The 27,265-nt window shown below is 38.5% G+C and overlaps 1 protein-coding gene across 2 annotated transcripts in view; it reads right to left on the reverse strand.

The window, feature by feature from the left end:
* Positions 1 to 6,046: 6,046 nt before the first annotated feature.
* Positions 6,047 to 27,265, reverse strand: part of pcp4b (Purkinje cell protein 4b) — an 86,302-nt gene continuing 65,083 nt past the window's right edge. For both annotated transcript variants that reach the window (XM_055226068.1, XM_055226067.1), the window contains exons 6-7: positions 14,460 to 14,511; positions 6,047 to 6,802 (exon numbers count right to left, since the gene is read on the reverse strand). In XM_055226068.1, the coding sequence (XP_055082043.1) occupies positions 6,675 to 6,802; positions 14,460 to 14,511 (180 nt within the window). In that variant the 3' untranslated portion in view covers positions 6,047 to 6,674. The remainder of the gene's footprint in view (positions 6,803 to 14,459; positions 14,512 to 27,265) is intronic.

Genomic DNA, 27,265 nt, shown 5'->3' on the forward strand with positions numbered 1-27,265 from the left:
TACATTGTCAACAATTGAAGCTCAGTGTTTCAGATATAGTGTTAGCTTGGGGGTTGTCCTTGTGAAAGCTGGGATTATTTTAAAGACATATTATGTTTTTCTGCGTATTATGCAATGAAATATAACATGGTTTTACATTTTCTTCATGATAAACAGCAATACTGATCTAAAATTAGTAACAACTAATAATAACAACTGATAATAGAAATGGGATTGTGCACTTCCTGTTCAATCCTGCAGTGATGATTGTGTGTTTGAAGGCTGTAGCGTGAAATGGGGAGAGAGTAGGTTGAGACTTTCGTGAAATGGTAGTATCAGCCATCACATAGTACAGCTTTAACCATTTAAATTAGATGACAGCTCGTTTATTGCCACTATCAACATGAACTGTGAATATATTAAAGTAACCCATCTCAAGAGCCACTGTCCTTAACCATTCCCTTAGCCTGACCTCTGCAGTTATGTTCTCCACCCCTCCCCGTGTGTTGACCGCTGTAGCCCAGATCATGTGCCTGTCCTAGGGCAGTGTGGTGTCCTGCGGCCCCCTGTGTCTGGATGTGCTCCACGCTCACACAGCCTCCATCAGAGTGAACTGTGGACACTGCAGCTGAAGGCCCTGACCAGTCCTCTTACACTGGACTTGTCTCACACTGCTGTAAGCTTTCTGTATCAAATGTGAAATATAAATATACTTAAAGAGGAGGTATTGCGCTTCTATGAGGTATTAAGTGTTAACACATCAGCATATTTAGATCACCATGTTACCTTTTATTGTTATGAAAATGTTATATTTGTCAAACACAATGTATTAATAAGATTCATTAGTTTCACTTTTGTTTTTGCTACTCTGCATCTCTGCTCCTGGCACTAAGTCACTCCCCCTTCAGAGCACTATCACAACACAATCAGTGCATATCCCGCTAATGGAACTACTGCACATTGCATCAGGTTTGTCAAGTTATAGCATATTGTTTTGTATCATGCTTTTGTATATTTATGGAAAATTGCCTTGTGGGAGCATGGGAAGGTTCGAATATGGCCCGCTAGATCACTCAAACATGCATAAATGACATCTAAAAGGTATGTTTTTGATGAGGGAACAACATTATGACATGGCAGAAAGCTCCAAAAAGTTTAAAATCTCTCAGCTGAGACAAATTTCTTTTTATGTAGCTTAATGGGGAGATATTATAAAAATTAGCTTTTTGGTGTTCTTTTATAATTAGCTTAATTGGAGTTGTAGTTTGATTGATTGATTGATTGATTCATGCTTGTTCAAGTAATCCAGTATTGCCCTGCATTTGAGGCTCGTGCTCAGAACATGTCTGTGCCCAGTCTTATCTAAGCCCACAGCTCTGTACTTACTTTGTCCAGAAATTTTGACTCATACACATAAGGTTTAAAAATGTCATGGCACCATTTTCAACTAACCAGGTTCACACCAGACTGATATGTGCATCACTCTCAGCTCCAAGTTCTACACTATCAATCTGGGACAGCTCTTGCTGAAAGTGGTCAGTAGAAGGTTGTACGTCATGACGAATATTTGAATCTGACTGATCGAAGCGTCATAACAGCGGAGCAAGCCGAGAAATCAAACTTGTTGTATCCAGTCAAAAGAAAAGCATTTCCCCCATCCTCAGATATATAAAACACTTACCTTCTGCATGATTTTCAAAAACAAATAATTAATAAATATTTCTACTAAATTAGGCTGAAGTATGTCCTTCAGCGTATCCATATTTGTTTTGGTTTGTCTGGGCGCCAAATAGATTCTCAGGAATTCGTTCAGGCCAGGTTATTTTTCAACCATGACTTTCATTCTCAACTTTAGTCATCTTCACCAAAAGCACTTTTTCCAATTCCTCTTTCATTCAATCTCGCAAATGTGTCTCTCATTAACACATTTTTTTGTTATACTTCCACATGCTGTAGGCACATCTAAACCCACTATTTTTACTTTCAAGTTGATGTTTTTGTTGGGTTTTTTTTCTGACAGAGAATAAATTCGTAATCTGAGCGTTGGCCTGACAGTTGGTGAAGTTTGACTTGTGAAAATGAGTGTTGCCTCACCCTCTCTCTGCGGGGGGCTGGTTTGTGCATGAACCCAATTCCAATCATCATCACACATTCGTTCTTTGAGCTCAGACAGAGACAGCAGACTGATAACTCACACGGTTTTGGAACTTGGATAAAGGGAAGTTCTGCAGAAGACTTCGATCCCGGGTCGTTATTTCAGACTTTGTACTTCCAGGCACATCCCTCATTACGGTTCTACTGTGGTTCTACTGACAGGCGGCAGATGACTCAAGTAATTGCAGTAAATCAAAGGGAGTTGGATCAGCCATGTTTGGTTCATGTTATTTTATATAGAGGTTTACACTGGTATAGGCAGACTGAATGCTGTTTTGCTAGTATGTTACAGAAGACAAAATCTGTACTGTTCAAATACTACGTCTTCCCAAGTTATGTCCCATGATAATAACAACCCCATATTGCTGCAAACTACTGGACAGTACGTTACAATGAATCACTACTATAGCTGTTTGAAAATCAACATGATTGATCTAATTATTAATTTATTTTGACATTGAGTAAATTGGAAAAACCTGAGAAAATTAAACTACGTCTTCTTCTAAATACTTCAATGGAATATTAACTGCTAAACACATATCACCATGTTACCTTTTGTTGGTTTGAAAATGCTATATTTGTCAAAAACAACATATTTAGCAAGTCACCCTCCCTTCAGAGCGCCATCCACAATACAATTTGTGTGCATCCTGGTAATGAAACTGCTGCCACATCGCATCGGATCTGTGAAGTTGTAGAATATTTATAGAAAATTGTTGTGCAAGAGTCATGGATGATTAGGCTTGTGGGTTGGCGCTGGGTGGAATCGTACTGCATTATAACATAGTAGAAAGCTCCAAAACATTTATTTTGCATAATACCACCTCTTAATGTCATATTTATTTGACAGAAACTTTGTGTTAAAGTCCTGCTTGTCTCTGTTGAGGTGTTATTGCTTTGCCTGGAATGTTTCACAGTATGGCATAAAACTCATCTCTAATCTCTATTGACCACAGGCAGGTGATGACACCTGGCCAAGTTAAAAGTCAGATTCTTTGGGGAGGCGACCCCACTCACACAGTGAATGTATGGTTTTCAAGTTGTTCCAATGTTTAGGTTTTTTTTTTTCTTTCCATGGGATATTATGTCCATTAATCATTGCTTGAAACTTTTACCCATACTGTTTAACTTATTCCCAAATGTACACACATTTATATTTGTAAATTGTCTTTCTCAAAATACCTGGAGGGGCACTGGTGAGTTTGGCAGTAGGATCAAGTCATGCTAGTCCCAGAGCAGGTAGTACATAAGTCTCCATCTGATTACACCTCTCACTAGAACACAGCGCTGTCCCCAAAGAACCCCACCGCCCTGTAGTAATATCTCACTGTGTACTGCTCTGCTGCAAACCAAAAACTTACAATTTTCTTTCAACTTTCAATGCCACCCAAGGGCCTCAGTGTTGATGCCCATTGTAGAGTTAGAGTTACAAAGTAATCTGCATATGTTAATGGGGTGGTTGGTATGAGAACAGTGCAGAAAAAGCACTATTAGCATGGGGAAACACAGTGATTCTCTTTGGAGGTTTGAGTCATCAGCAGAAGAAACAAACAAGCTGCTGCTGTCAGTCTTCTGAAGGTTCACCTCAGGAACATGTAGATCTTTCTTGTGTGGTCCAAAGCTGAAGATAATGTTTCGTAACCAATAGGGAGGGGAACTACAGGAGACAAAACAGGTCTATTGCAATATGCTGTTGCTGTTGTACCTGTTAGATTTACTTCAGTAAATTGTACTTTTCAGAGTACTTTTCTAGCAGCATTCTTTTAATCCTGCTTGAGTAAAATGTTTATTGAAGTAACTCTGAAACTCTTTCCACTGTGGGTTAAGCCTACAGGTGACAGATGAAGGTTTAGGTTGACAATATGATTTGCACATTTCTTTCTAGCACCACTCCTTCCAATATAATGTAGTTTTTCTAATCCATGGATCCAAGTCACCCTGACTTCAAATAAAAGTCCTTTATTTGGGCAAAGCCATGCCAGTGCATTTCGACCATGAAAACGGTCTTCTTCAAAACATCAATAATAATAATAATAATACATTTTATTTATATAGCGCTTTTCAAGACACTCAAAGTCGCTTCACATTACATACAAGAATAAAATATCACAAAATTTACAACATAAAATCAAACATTAAAAGCAATTTAAGCATTTAAGCAAAGCATGTCAGCATTGTCCGCTTTGCTTAAATGAAGGACTTTTATTGCAAGTCAGAGTGTCCAAAACCAGTAATAACCACACCCAGTCTGAGTCTGTTCAGACCCTGTCTGAACCAGTCCATATCTAGTGTAAACCAATCCAAATCTAGTCTGAGCAAGCCTAGACCAAGTCAGAGCCAGCCTAGACCCTGTCTGATCTAATCCAGGCCTGGTAAGTTTGGTCTGAACCAATTGCGAACCACTCCTGAAACACCATATGAGAACCAGTTGAGATTCATTCAGAAGTAGTACAAACCCATTCAAAAGCTGTTCAGATTCAATCTGAACCAGTCCAACCCAGTTAAAAGGCATCCAGACTTAATCTGCCCAAGTTTCAAACTCATTCAAACTTAACCAGAACTTGTAGAATCCCTCTAAATCCAGTCTATACATATCCAGACCAAGTCCGAATCAGTCCAAAACCATTCACAACCTGTCCAGATCCAATATGAACCAATCCAAACCCAACTAAGTATATGGACCTAGATTGGACCAGTCAGAAGAATTTTAAACCAGTCTAGACACAGTCTTAACCAGTTCACAAATGATTGATATAATGAAGTTTAATGAAGCTGTATCAAATGTAGTTTTACATAAATAAGCTTTGAGCTTGCATTATTAATTAGTTTTTTTCCAAAGTCAGGTCCCACACTCCACAAACGTGTACCCCCAATTTAGCTGCATAGTGCAACGTACCAGTTGAGTATTTACAATTACATTTGTGTATTACACTAAAGATACACCATTGCAAGTATAAGTATAAAGTATAAATCATCTACAATGCACAGTGTCATCTGCTTTGCAACAAGCATAGAAGGCACAACACAAACCAATGCATCAGTCATCTAGGGCCAGTCTCTCCAAAAACACAACTGTGTGCACTGGAGAATGGACTTAAAATGGCAGCTCAAATACACTATTAACTTGACATATGCATTGTATTGGCCCGGTCCAGTGTTGGCAGGCAGTAAGACTACATGCTGTGCACTGTGTGTGATGTTATTTGGGATATGGAGAGTGTATAGTGAAGAACACTGCTGCTTTTGGATGGCTGAATCAGACATTTATGTAGTGCAATGCAATAGGGCTGTTCGATTAGGTCTCTCTCATGATTAATTGGCACATAATTGAAATCACAATTATATAAAATGATTACCTCTGGCTCTGTCTAAATGAATGTGTGAACGGTAAATGTTGCCTGGCTAGCCATACAATCTTCCCAATGTATTTTATACATTGTGACATTGCTTTGTTTGAATGTAATTACAAAACCAATCAGACAACAAATTCAAAATATAGCTTTTAAGATATATTTTCATGACAAGGTCCCAAATGTAAAACTGCTTACTTCCATAGTGTTTTTTGTTTCAAATAGGTCTACAATATACCTATATTTACATAATTCTGCCTTCACAGACCTCATAAACACTTGTGTATTTCAGTTGTATCATTTATAAACCACCTGTAGCCTATTGCGTAGCCGTATGCTCATTAAGACACCTTATGTTGCAAAGCTCCCTGGGAATCGTTCGCTTACCCTGTTCCGAGAAGGTCAGGAGCCGGGCGGGGGAATAGATTCATCCGACTTGAGTCTGTGGAGGCGTCTATTTTTAGTGTGCCATCAGGCTATATGTCCCAGTGCGATCCATGCCGAGAATACATTAGAGCACAGAGCCAGGCCAGTGGAGATTTCAGATTTCCAGAACACACATATTCCACACACTGTCTTTTTATTTATTCAATGTACAATGACACACAGCTTTAGAATCATGCGGGTAAGAAAAATGGGGTAAAGAATAGACACGATATTAGCCCGTTTCAAAATGCTATCTTGAATTAGAACATAAGTGACCTAACAAATGTAAACATTTGTTCCTGATACACAGAATGAAAACATGAATTACAGATACAAACATGAATAATATTTGCTAATGAAGAATGTTTTTCTTTTTGTCAGTTAGCATATTTTAAATGGTTAGCTTCACGTTACCTATAGCACAGAAACAGCTAAGTATAAAACAAATGCTAAAACAGCTAGAACGGGATACATGGAGCATCAACTTAAAGTGGAGGTAAGAAATATGGTTTAAAATTGACTTTTTGCAAAATCAACATTGCACAGTAAGATTAACATAGACTAGCACACAAAGCAAATGTTTTGAACTAGCTTAACTTTGAGCATAAACATAAAATTGAAAAATCATAGTACAGTATGTTGAATTCACAGACATATGTTGTACAGGCTATTGCATTCTCTCCCACGAAGCCCCCAAATCCCCTGGAGTTCCAACAGAGTGGATTGAGTTGACATGCAAACGCTCACGTTAGCATTGGGTGCTAACTAGGACTTTTCAGTTTTCTTCTTCTGGAACTTCCTGAACTGCGACTGGATGGCCACTGCCGCCTTCTCCGTTTCAGGGTCGTCCATGTCGATGTCGAAGTCCTCGGGAACGTTTGTCTTGGACGCATCTGGAAGGACAAGGAAATGCTGAGTGAGGGATTATGTGAGGATCGTAGCTTCAAAGGAACAGTGAGGTTTATTAAGGGATGTATCAATGGATAATGTGGGTAAAGTTTAAGATCTGAAGTAGGTTCATTTGCGCAAAACATTCTATGTTCATGTTCACAAACAAGTCAACAATCCTCCAATTCTCTGGGAGGCTTTAAATCGGTCTTGTAGTCCCTATAGAACTTATTTGCTGTCAAGATCAACAGCCCCATGCAAAATAATATCATCCGAATGGCAGTGGTGAGAGTGGAAGTTATGGATTTTTTTATAGAGCTGTGGGAACATAAGTATGCTTCCCATTCATTAATATAGAGATTTGTATGGAGCCCTGACTAATGCACTTTTCCCAATAGCAATGTCACCCTATTCATGGTTTTTCTTTTCATTTGAAAAGTTCTCAATAATACTGTAGCCCTTCCTATTACCAATTTGTCGATTTTGTGTTTTCTGTTAAATCCACAGCAAAAAAAAGTCATTGGTGTGGCGTCTCTCTTCCACTAGAGGTTTACACATAATTTGATTATGGAATTAGGGAACGACGCATTGATCATATCGAATTACAAACTGTATGAATCAATGTCATAGTCAAAGGACAAATGATTACATTGACTGTCGGTAACCTCTGAACAGTAGCCGAAGTTAAGCTCACAAAAGCTCTCATACATACTCCACAGTGGTACAGCTTGTCTTTTATAGTGGCTGGGGGAGTCCTTAAGTTGTTTGTGCTGTGCTGATCTGTGGATTACATCTGGAATCTCTTTTATGTGTTCACACAGAAGAATAAAGCGTCGCTACAGCGGCAGAGTGCAGCCTCAGGTGAGCCTTTCCTGCAGGGCCTTGAACAGAAGGGCAAGACAAGATTGTTGTCTTTGAAATAAACAACTTGAGAGTGCTAGTTTTTGACAGCCACAGTAGATTGTGTGAATTTGTATTGTGCTTATAAAAACATTGCCACAACCAGTTCTGTTTTCTATTGCATTTTATTATCACTACGGATCAAAACTTTTTATATATTGTAAAAGCACTTGTTAGGGTCGAAATTAGACCTCTGTGTGGTGTTTTGGTCTAATTACTAAGTGTTAAGCCTATATCCCCAACCAATCCAGGAAGTGTGCTAGTAGTTGGTAGATGGTAGTTGTTCTTAGCATTAAGTTCTGGCCTCTGAAAATTGTGAAAAGTGCTTATACAGTAATCACGATGAATAATTAGGATGCTTCAAACGCATTAGGAAAGTTGAAGAAAACACTTGACCTCTCCAAACTGTTTTAAATAACCCAGTTCTGTTTTTCAAATTTTAAATCAGATACAACACAAATACGACAGATAACAACTTCTAGATTAAATTATATCCTTTTGTTTCAAGTTGTCAATACATGCAAACCAAATCTCATTTTCCGAGCCTCATAAATCTGCATAGGGAAAGCTGGGAATATCAATAAGTGTCCGCAGTCATCATGTACAGCAGCAGGTGGTCCAGTGGATATGACAGTGACATATAGCCTCTCAATGTGAAGGATCCGGTTCCTCCGGCTCCACACATTCTCAACTGCATTACCTGTGGCAGCATTTGAGTGCCTCTGTCTCCCCCTGACAGCAGCACAATATCTGACATTATAATCTGTCAGGACAAATCTGTGTGTGCTGGAGGTAGACACAAGGTGCAGTTTACCGCTACAACTTTCCTGTCATTCTTTAAAGGGGCCGTATTATGCTATTTTCTGATCTTTGTTATAATGTTGGTTCCTTATGAAAAATATACCCAGAGTTCTTTTGTTTCATTCATATGTTTAACACACAAAGCCTGCATATTTACGCTGAGTTTTTCTCTCATACAGAAAACAATCTTTTCCACCTTGTGACATCATGTAGTAATACAAGAAGTGCTCCACTTTGTTTTTAAACTCCATACACCTTTACTAGAATCATTTGGATAATTGGAATTGCCAATCTCTACTGTCAAAGGCCCCGTCTTGGCTGCCCCTTGTGGTCGTGTATTTAATTGTTTTGGTCTGTGCAGGTGGAGCTGGGGAGTGGCTCTGGCTGTGCTTGCGTTTTAGTTATCTAATTTAACCCTACAACACGCACTCAGACTATCACACAAGCACCTACACCCTGACATTTCCACACCTCAATTCACTACCTTAAAGTATTAATATTAATGTACTATATAATTGGCAACTGCTGTAACAACATTATAACATGGCTTAAGGCTCACAAGAGTCAGTTTTGCGTAATATAGGCACTTTAAGATGAAAAGGGTGCATACTCTAACACGATAAGAGCGTTCAGGGACAGAAGTCTTTGAAAACATCCCTCACGGTGCCAAGTCGTATTGATTTTTGAGCTTAAATCCCGGTTATCCATATGAGGGATTTGAGGTGAGGAGGGAAGCCATGGAGAAGGACTAGTAGACCTACAACCAAGGTCGATGTTTTGTTCAAGATTCACATTCAAGCGGTCACCTATTGAAAACAAATGTTCATGGGTACCGCTGTGGAACAACACGTTAGCGCTGTGACCTCCAGAGTTTGGTTCTGGTGGTTCTCTTTGAAGAATGGGTCGACCGTGGAGGAAAACGTACTTATAGGGCATTGAAGAATATCCCATTTGCTGTGACATCAAGGTTATTTTTTTAATTCAATTTCTTACATTTCCCGTAAATTTTAGCTGGAATTTAATCAGATAGAGGTAGCTTAAGGTAGAACTGCTGCCTCGCAAACACTGCCAGCTGGGGCTTGCTATGTGGTCTGATTTGGGTCTATATGTAGGTTCCTATCATAGTAAAGAACTCTTCGTCTTTAAAGTGGACATATCTTGCATTTGTGTTGCTTTGATTGGCTTTTAAACATGCTTTTAGTCACCTTCGCATTAGTATTTCATGTTTTTCTAACATAGAATAATGTCTACATTTGGAAAACATCCTTTAAAATCGTATTTAGGCATTCTGCTTCAGATGAACAATGGAAAAAAAAAATTTAAGAAAGGGCAACATGACTGTTTCGCTAATAGAGCCATGTGTGTGCTATGTCAATATAATTTGAGTGCAGGAATGCTCAAAATTATTCCATGTGACGTTTATGGACTTAAAAACTGGTTGAGTTTCTGATCTGTGATGTAACTATCCAGGGAAAATTGAAAAGTAGTGATTTCTGAGGCTCAGTGCAAGACAACATTGCACCTTGTAAACAGGATTATTGTAACAAGAGTGAATGAAACAAAATACAGCATCTTTTTTTAATGAGGGAACGACATTAGAACAGGTTAAAAGCTCATAAAAGTTATTATCATTTAATATTTTTAAATGGTTTGCAAAGAATGAGGAGTTTAATTTAATATGGCTTTGCCATGTTCTTATTGTTAAAATGGTTCTACACTTTGATCATTTGATAAACATGTATGCCTCAGGTTTACAGTTGAAAGTCATTGCTTAGAGAGGTAGCGACCCCTATGGCCTTATCACTCCACAGGCCAGTGAAGCATGAGACAAACCTCTTCAATCAATAAACCGCTCTTGCATTCACTGGCATTGTGAAAGGGGCTTCAGGATCTAAAAATGTGACGATGCTGTCAGCTCTAATAACGGTGCATGCACTAACAATATTTGACAGAGCAAGATAAATTCATTAGCAGTTTGATTGAGTACTGTAGTGCTAATTAAAAAGTGTACGAAAATGGGTCATCTTGGTTAGAAGAGTGTCATCAGCTAATTATAGGCTTGGATCGCGGAGGTTAGCAGAGGCATATTTAGACAGCTGCCAATAGAGTCCATGTTAGACAGTATATATTTACATAAAGCACTGTTCCGCACGGGTGAACAGGTGATGGTAAGTTTCATAATGTCACTGTTCCTTTACACTGTGCAATTGCATGAGAAAAATATGTATATATGGGTGTTGTAGTGTATTCGGGCCAGTAGTCGCTCAGTGGTTTGACCAAGCCAGTTTTTTCAGATTGTGTGTGCAGCTGTTTGCAGAATCGTTTGAAATCAGTCACGTTCAGTGTCAAGAGGTGATCTAGCTAGTGAAATTATATCCCTTATTATATTCCATAGTGTCTTACATATGCCATATATGCAGTCAATTCAAACTGTTCAACAATCACAATACTAAGAGTTCAAACTTGATTTTGATAGTCAATACGCAATACCCATTTTAATACTACGATGATAATAAAAAAACACTCTTTATTTAGACAATAGAATGCTATTTCCAACATTAAGTCGAAGTACTTTTGTTTTATATTACCATGTGGCCTTATATCTGTTCAAATTTCTCAGTCGTCCAGGTAGGTTCCATAGTGGTCCATGGGCATGTATATTAGTCTATGTGGTCTTATACTTGTTCTGATACAGCTCAAGATCATTGTAAATTTAGAAAAGATTAATTTCTGTCCTGTGAATGTGACTTTTTTAGTAGTGAAACCAGCTCAAAAGAGTATCTAGTTGCAGTACTAGTTTAGTACTAGATTAGTGTCTGATTTTTCATACTTTTGACAACCCGATTAAAATTTTCAAGTAGATTCAAGACCCTATAATCTACTAGTAAGTTCAAAATATTTAGAAACTTTAACTTTATCAAATTGATTTTAAGCCAACACAGATGTAACCTTCCTCACCTCCTCTCCCTCGTTGCTGCAGCTGTCCAGACTGACATGTTCTGAGTGCGTCCTTCAGCCTCTCCAATGTTAGTGTATGCAGCGTGGGCACAGTTAATGGTACTCTCTTACCTACCACGTCCTGTCCACTCTTTTCAGGTCTCAAATTAATTACCAAGGTCAAACAACAAAGCCACGCACTGGATGTATGCAGACAGTTGTGTACTTTTCTACTTCCAAGTATTTCTAAAGCTGACCTGGATACTGAAACAGAGAAAATGGCTCTCCTGCATTATAATAGTAGAAGAAAGTGGATGTAGCAGTAATTGGCTCTGGGTGAATAATATAGATAGGGTTGGTATTGAAATGCAAGAGGCAACTGTTCAACAATATGGTTGCTTATTAAGTAGAAGTAGTGGTGCTAATTAGTTGTACACAGTTCAGTAAATAGTACACACTTAACAGGAATTCAAAGTAACTTCTCAGTGTGGATATGGGCTATAGTGTTGATTAAAAGCTCTATGTAACTTTTTTGATGGGGGATCTGCACCATCAAGATGCTATTGCTTTATCTGGAATGTTCCACAATAAGCATCTAACACACATCTATTCAAATCCCGAATAGACAACAGTAGCACAGTTGGTAGAGTGTTTGTTCACTAAGGTGGTTTGTTCCGAATGTTGGCGGTTCAAATCCCGCTCTTGACGTAAACATCATTAGTTGAGATGAATCGTTGGGCGAGGCACTTAACCGTAACTTGCCCCTGGTGTATGCAGACACTGGTGTATGATTGGATGAGTGGTTCCCTGATGTAAAGTGCTTTAAAGAGGAAAAATACTGTATAAAAATGTGACCATCCCATTAAAATCATTCATTCTTACTTTGAGTGGAGTGCCCTCTCCACAGATCTGACCTGTAACTTGGCCTGGTGGCTTCATCTGCTTGTCTCTTGTCTGCCGTAACATTCCAGGCAAAACAATAAAATCTCAATTGCTACAAGCAGGTACTTTATTATGTATGTCGGTATTAATTTATGCTTATTATGATTACTATATATTTCATTATGGATTCATTATAAAATATACATAATCATTTATTTTAGTATTTAGTTTTACATATACTTGACTTGTGAGTTATTTTATGAGTTATTTATTTTTTACCTTGGGTTGTAGGTTAAGAGTGCAATAACATCACAGATCTCCAGTTGCTGATTCAGTGTGAGCTCAAAGTGCTGCTGGTGCATCCAAACATCGCTGAACACACACGTTTTCGACAGCACATTGCGACCCAGAGCGTGGTTCAAATGACACCTCTATGTAGTCCTGCTTTAAACTCAATACAGCTAATTTTTCATGACAGTTTGTATTGTAAGTGCTTTGTGCGGAGTTAACTACAACTTTTGTCATCTCAACTATTTTCACAGTCTTCTTTGAAAATGCCTACCATTGCAAGCTGGTTAGCTGTGCATATGACTGAAAGGTTTTTATTCTGCACTTTTCTCTTTTAATGTTCATTTTATCAAGATTATTTATGTTTTGATTTGTTGTATTATTATGATTCGTTATGGTTTTAATGTCTTTCTTACTCTGGAAAGCTCATTGAGGTGAATAATTAGGATGTTTAGAATGCATAAGGTAAGTGAGGAATAACTTTGGACCACTGAAAACCATTTAAAATGAACTAGGAAAAATCAGGTACAGCACTTTTAAGTAACTTCCAAAGCGTTATTTTGACAAGCGTATTAACACAAAAGTAGAATCTCTATTCATAGGTTTCAAATTAGTTTCATAGTCATGACAGTAAAAAGTAAAAAGCATAGCCCATATTGTATTTTCTATATTAGCTGCCACCACTGAATAGACAGTTTCGCTGGCAATTGTTTTGTTTGTGGTCTACCATTGTGAGCCCAGCAAGAAAACTATTTAGGGTAGATTAGTCTATGAATCTTCAGAACTACACTATATAATACAGTATTAGCAGAAAAGCAGGCATTCGGGCTTTTACAAAGGTTATCGGCCTATTGTTTCAGTTTGGTTATTTCCCCCGAGGACTGAGCCAAAACAGTCTTCACATGGTGGATAACGCTTTTTCTGTGGTATCTTGAGTGTCTGAGTCAGGACATTAGATCAGTGCCCCAATCCCACCTCTCTGTGTGATTTATGAGAGCACCTCAGCACCCACTCACTTCAAATGTAATAGAGCTGCTTTAGGAGCAGCCCAAATGAATCACCATGCATTTTTTGACTCGTACAAAAGTTTTATTTTAAAGGTCAAGACATGAAACTCAATCTAGAAAATCTGCATTCTAAAAACTACAGATAACATAGTCTAATGTTGGCTGCTAGATTGTCCTTCATGACAGTTTGAATTATGTTGATTGCACACCTTCTGGTAGTTTCACACTTTTACTGTATAAGCTCAAGGCAACTGTCCATTAGAGGTTATTATTGGCATATAATGAGCTATGTAATGTTAATATTGTTAACGGTTTATTTTGCAGTGCCATTAATTGAATGTAGCCTACCATTACCCAAGTGCCAACCTCCATCATTTCAATGCAACAGTATATAATAACACGACCCCTTTAATCTTAACCTTTACCCTTACTACCATATATCTTGTTCTAATGTTTCTGTGTAGAAGCAAGTGGGTTACTACAATTGTGGAAACTGACTTGACTATCCATGGGTTTCAGAGTGTCATAGCAATCAACAATTAAAATTAAAAAGTGTATCTGTTGAATGGGAAAAATACCTCAAGAAGTCCTTCAAAATGCAATGGAAACCCATGTGTATATAAAAGAATTTACCTAAAATGTCTAATAATAAAGTTACTTTTTAATCTGTTTAAATCTTGGTTGAATGCTTCATCTTAAAATTGTGAAACCGTATAGGGCATTATATTGCTTACCCAAACATGTATGTTCACTCATTGGGTGTAACAAGCCACTTAATTCCATTCAAAGTCACCGATTTTCCTTATAAAATTTTCACATGTTGTACTTGTACAAATCCATGTTTTACCTTGTGCTTCAGATGTCTTGTTGTTCCCAGCAGCTGCTCCGGATCCTTGTCTCTGTAAAAAGAACATAAACAAAAGCATTAGAGTCTTGTACTGTCCATCAGCTACTACTAAAGACCAACATAACATCCTGTGCAGACGCGTCAGCCCCTGTGGGAGCTGATCCTGACAGACCACACTGAAGGCTTAGAGCGTTCTCACTACATCACACCAGAGGCCTCTGGACATGTACAGTATAACCAGTCCTGACAAAGCACGACTGTCACTTTTACTACCGCAGACAACTCAAAGTAAGTCATATGTCATATGAGCAAAGCAACTTTTAAACTGAACTCAAATTCACATTGCCATCGTGCCGTTAACTACTCACAGTGTTTACTATTGCTTAAAGACACACTGTAACTTTTCCAGTTAAGGCTCCCTATTTGCATGTTATTCCCTGTATTTGACGCATGACATAAATGCTAGATATATAGTTAAAAGCCATCCTGTGGATGTCTTTATGCTACCTGTTTGTCTCCATAGAGATGTTATTGTCTTGTATAAAATGTCCCAGAGTACAGAATTAAACATATTTATGTATTATTTACTTTATTACAGGCATTTTCATTGCTCAAAAATACCTTCAAAAACATGGACTCCAACTGTGAGCAGGCTTGGCTCTCTTCAGATGTGCCAGGTCCCGTTAGCATTACGTACTTGTCTGCATTGAGATAGATATGTTTAATGCCATACTGTGGAACATTCCAGTTGAAGCAATAACATCTCCATAGAGAGGAGCAGGCAGACCCTCCACAAGAAAGTTATATATTGCATTTTTTTAATTGTAATATTTTCTTCAACCGGGACATGTGGCCCTTCACCTGTGCACATGTGGCCTATACTCCCACACCACTTAGGCCTGGAGAACTAACACAACTCTTTTATTACTTTTGCTGTATTTATTTATCCCAGATGTCACGCCGCTTTGTCCACAGCCATTTGTTGTGCACCATATTGCCTGTTCTTTCCGTTCATTAAAGTGCAAACAGCTCAGATCCCGGGAGAAATCACTGGATGTGTGGATGTATGCTCCGCTGTTTGTCCAAGCCACTTCGGAAAGCCATGGAGCACAAAGGACTGCCAGGAATCAACACTTTTAAAAATACATCCATGTTTGTCTACAGCTTTTAAAGATTTATTTCAAAGCTAGGCTAATCCCACTTGTGTTGTGAGAGGGAGCGTACGGGACGCACTCTATCCAGGTAAACAGATTAGATGAGGCTATTATTAGGGTGTTATTATTATACGGCTTTTAAAAATTCAGTAGAGCGAGAGAAGGTAAACAAAGTGGAAAGGACAAACTTGTGTGGAGCACTAAGACTCTGTGGTAGGATGCTTAGTGTGGTAAAAGGAGAGCTCGGTTTAAGCAGATCAGCTACGTTTTTTATTGCAACTTACAGATGTGAACATGAACTAGAATGATTAAGTCCAGGTATACATAATATAGACCATATATATAAATTAACATAGCTAACCTCCTAGCCACGATCACGGGCACGTTTCTGACTCCATCAGTTTTGGCTCCAGTTCACTTTACATTAGAAAACTTTTGCCCCTCTCTGTAACTGCTGCTGTCAGGCTCGTCATTTCAGTCTTAAAATGTTCATGTTAAACTGCTCTACATGATCCTGGTATTTATATTTCTTTTGTGTCCGTAAATCAATATATGAACATTAATAAGAGGCAAATCAGCTGCCTTCTTTCCCCGAGGTTGCCATTCAATGCCAAATTCGCCCCTATAACTGTTAGCCTCGATGAGCTTCATTTGGCTGGAGCCGAATGCTGTGGGTGACGTCACACTCCCTTAGTCCACTTCTTTATATAGTCTATGGAATTCTTTCAGACAAACTTTGGTCGTAGCTACAGATTATGTGCACCATCATACAGTGTACCATGTGTGCCCTGTCTTACAATTTAAATTCCTCACTTTGTGTAGTATGACATCCAAAAATCTTTTAAAACAAAAAATATATAAAAATCTTGCAGTGGATACCAGGCTGCCTAACCATGAGAGCACTTTCAACTCACCAGATATAGGCCTACTGAAAAGGATTTTAAATTGAGCTATCATGGTATAAGATCAGAAGAAAGTACCCAGAGAATACCACCCTGAAGACCCCTGGATCTCACAGATCTGTGTTGTTTATTCCCATCTATATCCGCCTGCTGCTAATGAATTCAGCATCAGATGAAGTTGCTGTGTTCGTGGGACCGTCCTGCTAACCCATTTATCTTCCAAAGTACAACTAATGAGAAGGCTCCGTTTAGTGTGCGCACATAACTACCGTAAACTGCAATACTCCGTCACTGCCACTACCTCAGCGCAAATAGTATCACTCATGGTGCTTTACCACTGGCTCATTCTTTTAATAATGATGTTTTTTGTTCAGTTTCCAGTGGAGTGGTGATGGGGAGTGGAATCGATACCTCGCTCTGCACTTGAAATGTACTTATTTCTACAAAGATTGGCACAAGGGGAAGATAAATGGCCTGAATCTGGACATCACAGTGAAAGAGAGGAATAATGAGAAAGAGAAGAGAGAGGAGGAGAGGTGAGGATTGGGGATTCGCTATGAAAAACAGTTTTATAAGTGATGATATGAGAAAATGTCAGTTGAACTACACAGGGTTTTTCCATATGAAGAAATTTGGAATGGTAAGATGAGAAAGTGGAGCTAGAAAAGGACCTTAGAGATAAGGATGGATCGCCATAAATTTGCTGGTATTGGTATCCGCCAGCTTTGTTGTAGGCAGTAACTTGTTAGTAGTCATTCATGACCAATTGTTTAGAAATATAGACTGTACAGAGAAGTGGACTAAGTGAGTGTGATGTCACATTCCCCCAGTCAAATGAAGCTCATTAATGCTAGCAGTTATAGGGGCGAGTTTGGAGCCAAGTTCCGACCAAGAGTGTCATAGCAACCAAAGAGCCAATCTGGAGCCAGGATGTTGAAGGTAAAGGTGTCAGTCAAACCTGTTGCTAGCAGGAGCGACATCAGGGAAAGAAGGCACCTCATTTGTCTGTTATTAATGTTCATATCTTGATTTACGGAAAAAATTGCGAACTAATTTTCTTTACTTTTTTATGTAAAGTGAATTGGAACTAGAGTTGATGGAGTCGGAAGCACGGCCATGATCACCTATTTGGAATGTGGCGGCTCACAGGTTAGCTTTGTCCATTTATATATACATATATCTATTTTCAGAAACCGGAGCAACTGATGGTTGATTAGCTATGCTGATATTTTCTGGACAATTCGTAGACCAATTTCCCAACCATATTTCACTGCAAATCCATAAGTAAGGTGTGCGGTCACTTTTTGGCAGAGCCCTCTTCACACTAGTGTTTAAATAAACCTAAATGTTGGAGATTTAAGGAACAGATGGTTGATATGCTAAATGGCTTGATGCAAATGGCCTAATATTTTGTAGAACCAACATGTTGGTCTGTAGTGTTGATTTTGCTAAAACTATTCAGTTTGTATGTAAATATAAAACGCTATAGGTGATATGTGCTCACTGCTCAGTAATTACTTCATTCTCCTGTTTTATTTTCTTAATGCGGTGATACACATAGGATTTGGCTGTGACGTTGCAAATTTTAAAAAAATCTGCTGCTCTCTCGTGTGATCTGCAACTATCCATAGGAGGGGCCGACTCCTATTGAGCTCCACAATTGTCCAAACCCAAAGTCAGCGGATTTGTTTCTTTTATTGAGCCATTTTAGATTAATATTGTGCTTTAAAATGTTCAAAATATAACTTAATGATTCACAAGTGTTATAGATTATGACTATGTAACAGACAAAAGCACAATAGGTCACAATAAGTAACTAGTTACTAGTAAATAGTCATTGCCGAAAATGATCATCTCCATTTTCTTTTTTACTTTAGACAAGACCCTTACCTGCTACCCAGCTACAAACTTCACTTTAGCCTACACATAAAGGGACTTCATTTATTTCTTTATGATGACGCCTCGCACAGCTATGCAAGGGGGAGAAAGCATTTTGTTGCTGCAGTAAGAAAGTGAATTTACGACCAAAACATTTGACCATTAGCATACAGAGCTAGATCCAGGTACAGTTTGCAGATACACAAGTCCCAGTAAAATAGGTTTGCTTACTTTGCATTGCTATGCTTCTCACCAAACTGTTGCATCACACAAGCCTTATTAATAATGTATTTTAATCCCACCATCTACAGATTGCTTTAGTTTCAGTGAACACTCTTACTTCCATAGATAGAGCACCGGAACACAATCGCAAAAACATTTCATTCAGCAAATCTGCCCAGACCGGAAATTTCTGAGGACTTCCATGTCGTAATAACGCAGACTGTGTCCTCTTTTAACCACTCCTCTCTGCATTATTAATCCGACCCTTTCGATGGTTTTCAAATGCTGTTGTGGCGACCCTTTGATGCACAATTTTTTTCAAACATTACTCGCATACATGCCTTTAGGAAAAGAGAGACGGCCTCAATTGACTTCTTTTGGCTTCTTTTTGAGTTGCGAAGACAGGAGTTTGTTTACCTGTCAGCAAAATGACAAAGAACCAGGTTGGAGTTGTAAAAAATAAGGAAATACATTTTTTAAATAGTTATTGCGGCCGTGGGATGGTTTTGTGGAGTCCCCTAGCTGCGTTCTCTGAAAATCCCAACACACACAGCACAGTCAGATAAGAGCGCACTTTTGTTCTTCCGGCTTCTAATCCCAGTTCAAAGAGACGAGGCTGCTGTAAAGGCCATGAAATGAAAGCAGCAAGTGGGACATCCAAAAACTAAGAATACAAAAACATGTCTTTGTTAATGCAGACACATTTGGGATTTTTTCTCCCTCTAATTTTAATTTATAATGAATTTTATTATGTTGGGTTTAGTCACTAATGGACCAACTGTTAACATTTTACCTTTCTATTTATTGCACGTCGATATCTCTGCAGAGTTTTTCTAAAAAATGTGCAGCATAATGATTTTGTTCCATTATACCACTCTTTATTCTCGCATCTGAGAGCTAAAATTGTACATTAAAAATTGCTTAATGAGCAAAATAGCAATACCACTGCTAATTACAGCATGACACAAAAGTTACAGTAGATGCAGCTAGTGGACCTCTAACCTTGGACAGGAATCTTTTTTTTTCATTCTCACGCTGGTGTGATAGGACCTGGCTGGCTGTGGGTTGGGGGACCAATCACAGAGCAGCATTGATGTTTTAAATGAACGTACAGAGAATAAAGATTAATTTCTAATTGATCATTATGTAAAGATCACTCAAATATGAATGAATGAACCAACATGTTTTTTCCACAGCTTACCACCAAAACGTTGATTTAACATAACACGGAAGCTCCAGTCGATTATATTCACCTATAAACTAGATAACTCTTACACTATTCATTGTCCAGACACAACTTCGAGCTTGCCCCTCGTGAATCATGGCTGGCGCACCTCTGCTGTTTCTGGTGGTCCAATCCCCCAAGAGCATCCACCCATGATTACTTGTGTGAGCCCATAGATACGAGTGATCAGATAGTAGATAGAAAAATGCACCACATCATATCTGGCCTGGACTAGTTCTGCAGCTCCCCTCTCAGAGCTCGTCTCAGTGCGTTATGGTTAGGTGGAGAAAATGCTATATTTGCTTGCTCCTTTCTATCCACTTTATCACATCTGTGCAGACTTCCATTCTTCAACTCCAAGTCATAATCGCATGCTTCCAGTGCAGTTACTTTGAATTAATGCCATTGAGAGTAATCTGGGGATGTGCCGAGGCAATGCTCCTGCTTTGCATTTTGCTTCACAACCAAAACCAGAGGGAACCATTTCACCTAAAGGATGTATTTCTCAAAATGGCAACAATTTTAGCATGTTTAAGTATGTTTACCCTGAATTCTGTAACTATGGCATGGTGCGTTCAGCGTACTTATGGAATAATGATTATATCCTGAAGTTATAATGGTCTGATTTGTCATTTATTTTGAAAGATGGATATCAGAGCGTTTGAGTTATTTAAATGACTAATCTGTGCTGATCCATTATCCATCACTATTGAGACTTTAAAAATTTATACAGGCTAATTATTATATAGAAGTGTGATTGATTTACTTTTGCTGTGCTTTGATCCTTCTTCAGACGAATGCTCCCCTTGTTGTATAGTCTATGAAGTAATATACCATTGCACATTGTATGTGGGCAGTGATGGGAAGAATACTTTGAAAATGTATTTAGTTATAGAATACTGAATACACAAATTCAAATGTATTTTGTAACGTACTTTGATACTTGGATTAATCAAAGTACTGTATACTTTGAATACTTTTACATCCACTCGCATTTATTTATGGGGTAAAGACGCAACATAGGATTAAAAAAAGCTTTATGTTTTTTTTCACGGTTTTTAAAGCATTTTTATCACAAACCTAATGAAGGAAAAATCACAGCTGCCTCACCACAAGAGTAGAGTTGTCTATTTTTCTCACACATACTGTGTAGTTTGAAGTCTAAATTGCATGATCAAAGAGTATAATGTATTCCTTTGATTTTAGAAAAGTAACTGTATTCTGAACACCACCAAATGAAAACGTAACTGTACAAGAATACAGTTACTCAACACTAGTGTTCAGAATATGTATTCCCCGTACATGTATTCAGTGACATCCCAACACTCTCAGTGGTATATTGTCAATGCCAGAATGAGAAGGTTAATGCCCGCTGAGATGTATTTCATTAGCTCTACTAATAGGAAAAAAACACCATCAGCACTTAACATATCCAATCTTGAAATGGTGCCTAATCTAGCTCCATCCTCTTATAGTTAAAAGTGCAATGCGGAAATTTTCATGTGGATGGTCCAATACCTTCCGCACCATGAGTTACAGAATTCAGGGTAAACATATTAGGGAAGTGTTGCTGTTTGGAGAAGTACATTTTTAGTCTCTCCAAGGAGACACCAGATGGTAGACTCTTTCTCAGAACACTTATATTGCTAATTTAATCAGGAAAAAACGGTCCTGGAACAAAATCATTCATGTACATTTATACATTTTGAAAAATCTATTTAATTAAACTACCACAAGTTATTTCCTAATAGTTTCTGATGCCATTTTAAAAGTACATTGCCTATACGTCCTGTCTGTAAACAACCTAATCAGAGCCGTAACAACCCTCCCACACCAGACCAGGGTTAGCACCTATCTGTGTTTATGGCTGCCGCATTAGAGGAAGCTATGGCGCTCCTGAGGCTAGCCATTCTCAAAGCTATTCTGCTTTAGTGGCTGTGGGGCTCGGGGCCAAGTGTAAATTGCAATAACAGCAGCTCGATGAGGGAGATTACCAGAGGGGAGTGGGCCATCCTCTTTTCACAGATTAAGCCTTTCCCGATGGAGACAATCACACAACATGGTATATATACACTACATCATTTCAACCAATCAGATTCTAGGACACCTGTGGACGCACACACACACACATGCACCATAGAAACCAATCACATCGAAAGTGCAATAATTATACGTAGTCTTGTCACGATACTAAGATTTCAAGGAATAGACCCAATGTTCCATGCCAATTCTGATACCACAATGATAATTTAAAAAAGGTTCTTTATTTAGACACCAGAATGAGATTTTCAACACTAATTCATAGTACTTTCTTTTATATTACCATGTGGTGTTATATCTGTGTAATCCCTAAGTTGTATACTAGTCTATGTGGTCTTATACTTGTTTTGTAAGACCATTCTAAAGCTATTCAGGAAAGGTTCATGTCCGGTGAATGTGCCTTTTTAGTATCGATACTTGCTCAAATGAGTATTTAGTTTCAATACTATTTTTAGTATTAATTACTATCTGATTTTCAGTACTCTAGTTATATGACAACAGAGAGATGTACAGTGTCTTCAAGGGACTCAAGGTCAACCATTGTTTTTATATATATCTACCCTTAAAGTGAAGTGAATACACACGTAAACAACGCCAAAGAGGACGCATCCATATTCGTATAGCTGCAGGGCTTTCAATTACAAGACTCGAAGGGGAACGGGATGGAGGGTCAGTGGAGCAGAAAGAGCAGATGTGTGCTTTCTGAAGATAGACCTATGTAAACATGGATGATCAGAGGATACAGTGGGGGGTGGAGAGGCTTGTTCTCATTACATGGAGAAAGTAGATACAGTTGGATTGTTTTTGTAGAAAGATGAAATAGTGAGAGACTGTATTTGCTGTAAGTAAATAACATATTTCTGTCAGTGAAATTAGTTTAGTATAGTGAGAATTATGAGTTTAATAGTATGCTGCAGTATGCTTGAAAAAAAACTCAATTATGGTATAGCGACCATTTCCACCATACGAGAATAAACGTCGTACAATTCTGTCCCATAACCATTTTACGAGCCTCCTTCATCACCACCTCAGCAGGGGAACAGCCATATACATTAGCACTAGCATTAGCATTAGTGCTGCAAGCTCTTTCTCCAAATTGCCACCTAAACCATGGGATAGCCCAACTCAATCAGCTCTTTAGCTTTGGGGCTTCCTCCTCCCAGCAGCACCTAAGGGTCATATACGCCGTATTCGCTAACTCAGCCATGGAACGCTATTTGAGGACCATCTCGTCAAATGAAAATTTCCTCCCTATCACCACTGTAACACTCTTCTCCATCAACACATTGTAGTTGTAGAGTTCGGCATCATTTTACCAGACATTTTACATGCAAAACAGAAGAATTTCAACAGTTTGTAGCTATCCAAACATATTCACCACTTGCCTAACGTGTTCTGGGCACTTTTCACAACTTTCAGAAGCCAGAATGGAGTATATTTCCTGGTTGGGGGATGATAAAAACACTTAACAACCCGGAGAGCTGCTTTTAGAATACCTGTACTGCTTACTTCATAAAGCCCTTGATTTTAATGTAACACACTGCATTCTGGACCGTCTTTTATCGTAGTCTCCTTCCACTCCATAAAAGCTCATACTGGATGGCTTAATGCTGTTTTAATTTTTACTGTGCAAATGGAAGCACGGTGATGGGAGGCAGAATGACCCTAATTATGCTGGATTTAAGCCAAAATACTCTGCAAGTTGTTCTTGTCATCCAGAGATGTTTCTTTTCCAAGTTGTAGCTTTTCCCCCATCACTTTATTTCATATCTTGTAAATGAGTATGGAAATTAAAGCCATTCATTTCTATACATTTACATTTTAATGGACGCCAAGAGAAAAATAACACTTTAGATCCAATTTTCATCTGCTTGCCGGAGATGGAGCAGAGAATCTCCTCACATTAAGACACATGTAGAGTGACAGATGCTGTTTCATATGTCCAAGGCTGGACTATTACGACATGGATTCTGAAAGATTCAAACTGTCCATGAATATTGATAACCTACTTGATGTGTGTAGATATAATTGACAATGATAAATCCTATATGCACTGTTGACTACGATATTGGTGTTATAAATCTGGATTGTGCACTCTGACTGTGTTCATGGGTTAAAAGGCGAAGACGAGCCAGCACAATAAAACATATAGGCAGCAGAGCCGTTCTTGGTTCAGCTACAAATGGATATGAATATCAATAGGGAAGGGATGAAAAAATGAGGACATGAAAGGCACTGTGGGATACAGTACACAGACTCTTTTCACAATGCAGTCATTTGCAGTGGATTAAAAAATGTTTTTTACAGAAGGTTTGTTACTTCGTAGACATTCTGTCCATTAAATTGTATTCAGCTCATACTGGATACTGAATATTGAGTAAAAATGTGAATGATGAGAAAATGCAAGTCCAGTCAGAGATGCAGTGACTTAGGGAGTTCTCTCAAACCCAAAGAATGGAGGTTCAATTCTAGCAAGAGTAAGTTAGTGTTCCTGGGCAAGACACCACCATGTGTGTAGTACTATCACTTTTCCCACGGCAACTGTGTCAGTACACACCACGTTTCAATGGGCACGGTATGCTAGTGGCCGCCTTGCCACAAGTCTATTTGGCCACCACTGTGTCCCCATGCTCCAGAACCAGGGGTCTGAGGGCTAGACCACTTTGAAAGCTAGTGCCCCCCTGGTCCACTTCGGACCCCTCAAACTTGCCAGCGCGGTTCATTTAAAGGCAGAACACTAACGTACTCTTGCTAGAAACACTTTTGGACCATAAAATCCACAATCCACACAAAGCTTATAACCACCAAGTGTAGAAAGTGAATGAATAATGCATGAAATTGTAATGTAACTTTAAGCACCTGGAAAAACAGTATAGCTGAGATTTGGAAAAGTACATAAATCCAGTCCACATCAAGTCTTAAATCTCACAAGAAAGCAACATGTTCCACTTAGCTGTAAAATGACTTGCAATTACTTCCTACCTCTTCCATCATGGCAGAGCAACCAACAAACAAGAGAAACCTTTCTATGCATTGAAGTGCACAGTAAACCATTTACAAGAAAGCTAAAGTCAATAGGCACTGGGCAGTGTAGGAATCTGGGGAGACACTGACATTTGCTACAATTTCTTGCATTTCAATAGTCTACCAAATAGCCTATGGAGCTTTTAAAAAAGAAAGAATCTCATTACACTTTTGTTGTCAAAAAACACGTAGAGCTTTTTTACTATATCCCATAAAATATAAATGTACAGCAACAAATCAATGTCACTGTGAATGTTATTGTGAACTCTCCATGGATAGAAACAGTATAAACCACAGTTTGTCAGATGTCTGACTGATACTTGTGCCTCCTCAGCTCTTCAGTCCGCCTCCAGCTCGTCCGGTGCTCCAGTGAGTGAAGTATGTGATCACTCCACTCTGCAGCAGCCCCCAGCCCCCACCCCATTGGAGCAACAACACACTGACTTAAGAGTAGACACAAACACACAACACACTGACTCAAGTGTAGACACACAAGTCCTGGGTCAATAACTGGATGGAATCTGTTTGTTGTGAGGCCACTGCAGATATAATTAAACAGAAAGAAAAAAGATGTTGTGATGATTCACAGCTAATTATCCCGAGACATAATTACAGATGGAGTTGGACTTTGCTGGAAAATCTAATCTTCAGAACAGAGAGTAATTGACTACTATCACAATACTTTCAAAGCATATTATAATAAGGAATAGGGAATGAGCTTGGAGGGTTTAAAGTCTGTAAACAAACACAAAAGAGATCAAAAGATCAATAGTTTAATTGCAACTATTTGAGTTAAAGGGCTCATAGTACGCTATTTTCTGTTCTATGTTGTACTGTTGTTGCCTCATTACACATTGTACAATTTATGGTACCCGTAGCCGTGTTTAATTTAATTCACACAAATTCTGCAAAACTCCATTCCACCTTTTGATGTCATACTGTAATACAGGAAGTGCTCCATTGTGTTTTTAAACTCCACACACCTTCACTAGAATCATTTGGATAATTTCAGCCTAAGAATTGCCGAGCTAAACATATGATAAATGGTAACTGTTGACTTAAACTACTGCGTCATGACATCACAAGGTGCAAAACAGCATTTTGAGCTTTGGAGACGTAAACAGACTAATAATAAAGGGTTCCTCAAACATGAAACAAAACACAACTCCAGGTATGTTTTTGGGGAGGTAACAACATTACAACATGGCTTAAAGTAAATTTTGCATAAAATAGGACCTTCAAGAGTGAAAAAAATGTGCATTTAGTTATAATTGTCTATTATTTTTAGAAGTTTTTCCTTTCAAACTTTATGCTTCATAGGAAAACTCAAGCTACATAATCACTAGATATGGGAGACTGTGTTGGTGTCAGTGCCACGTTAGCTCTCCAAGGTTGGTGCTTCTTTCTAATTCTCTCACAAACCCTGGATATTTTTGCTGATTGCACACCACATGCACTGTTCTGTCACTGCCTGACAAACTTTTGCTTTTTTTGCTTTTTCTAAAATTACAAGGCTAAGCAAAAGCAGGGCCAACTGTCATACATACCAAAATGTTACCAGGCAGTATTTGCTATAATATTTTTTGCAATGTTGCTGTAAAATAGTGTGGCAAAGATAAAGCTTACAACTTCAAACTAGCAAACGTGAACATTATCAGGATGCCAATGTTTTTGGCTCGGGTTAAAATTCTTCATTCATTACTGATTAGATCTACCTCTATAAAGTGTTTTTTGAAACGTCCGTCTGTTATTCAATTTAATGAGCCTTGAAATTGGCGAGATTCAATTTTTTTGTCTCTTTTTTCATTATTGTAGGTGTTTCCAACCTCAGGGGAATGCTTGCTTTACTCCAGGATTGTAGCCTATACGAGAACTGCCTTCATGAGCAATAGTGAATAAATGAACAACAAACTATTGGGCCGGCCCAGATTCAGAACTTCCCTTGTGATTCGGCTGGGCTTCTGAGCACCAAGCTACTGATTTATACAAGCTGTTCTGCCCACAACTAATTCAATCCCCTGCTAAGTGGAAGAGAGCTACTTTTTGGCTTTAAACAAGACAATACTAATTTAGCCCAAAACAGAGTTAGCAAATTGGCTAGGAAACAGGTTAGAGACAGTCTTTGTACTTCTCCTCCCACCAAAGTAACTAATAATTTTTGTGCAAAACATCTTGGGAATAAATATACTCCAGACCAGTCTGTGCAATTAAGAAATGAGAAGTTTCTTTTACTGCAGCATTAGCGATGCCTGTGCTAATTATTTCATATGACTATGGGTGCTGTGAGATTGCTATGGGAATGGGAAAGACAATGGCACTAAAAGCTACAAAAAGATATATGAAACACGTTTATGACAAAGA

The sequence above is a fragment of the Periophthalmus magnuspinnatus genome, chromosome 13 (genome assembly GCF_009829125.3).
Source record: "Periophthalmus magnuspinnatus isolate fPerMag1 chromosome 13, fPerMag1.2.pri, whole genome shotgun sequence".
NCBI lineage: Eukaryota > Metazoa > Chordata > Actinopteri > Gobiiformes > Gobiidae > Periophthalmus > Periophthalmus magnuspinnatus.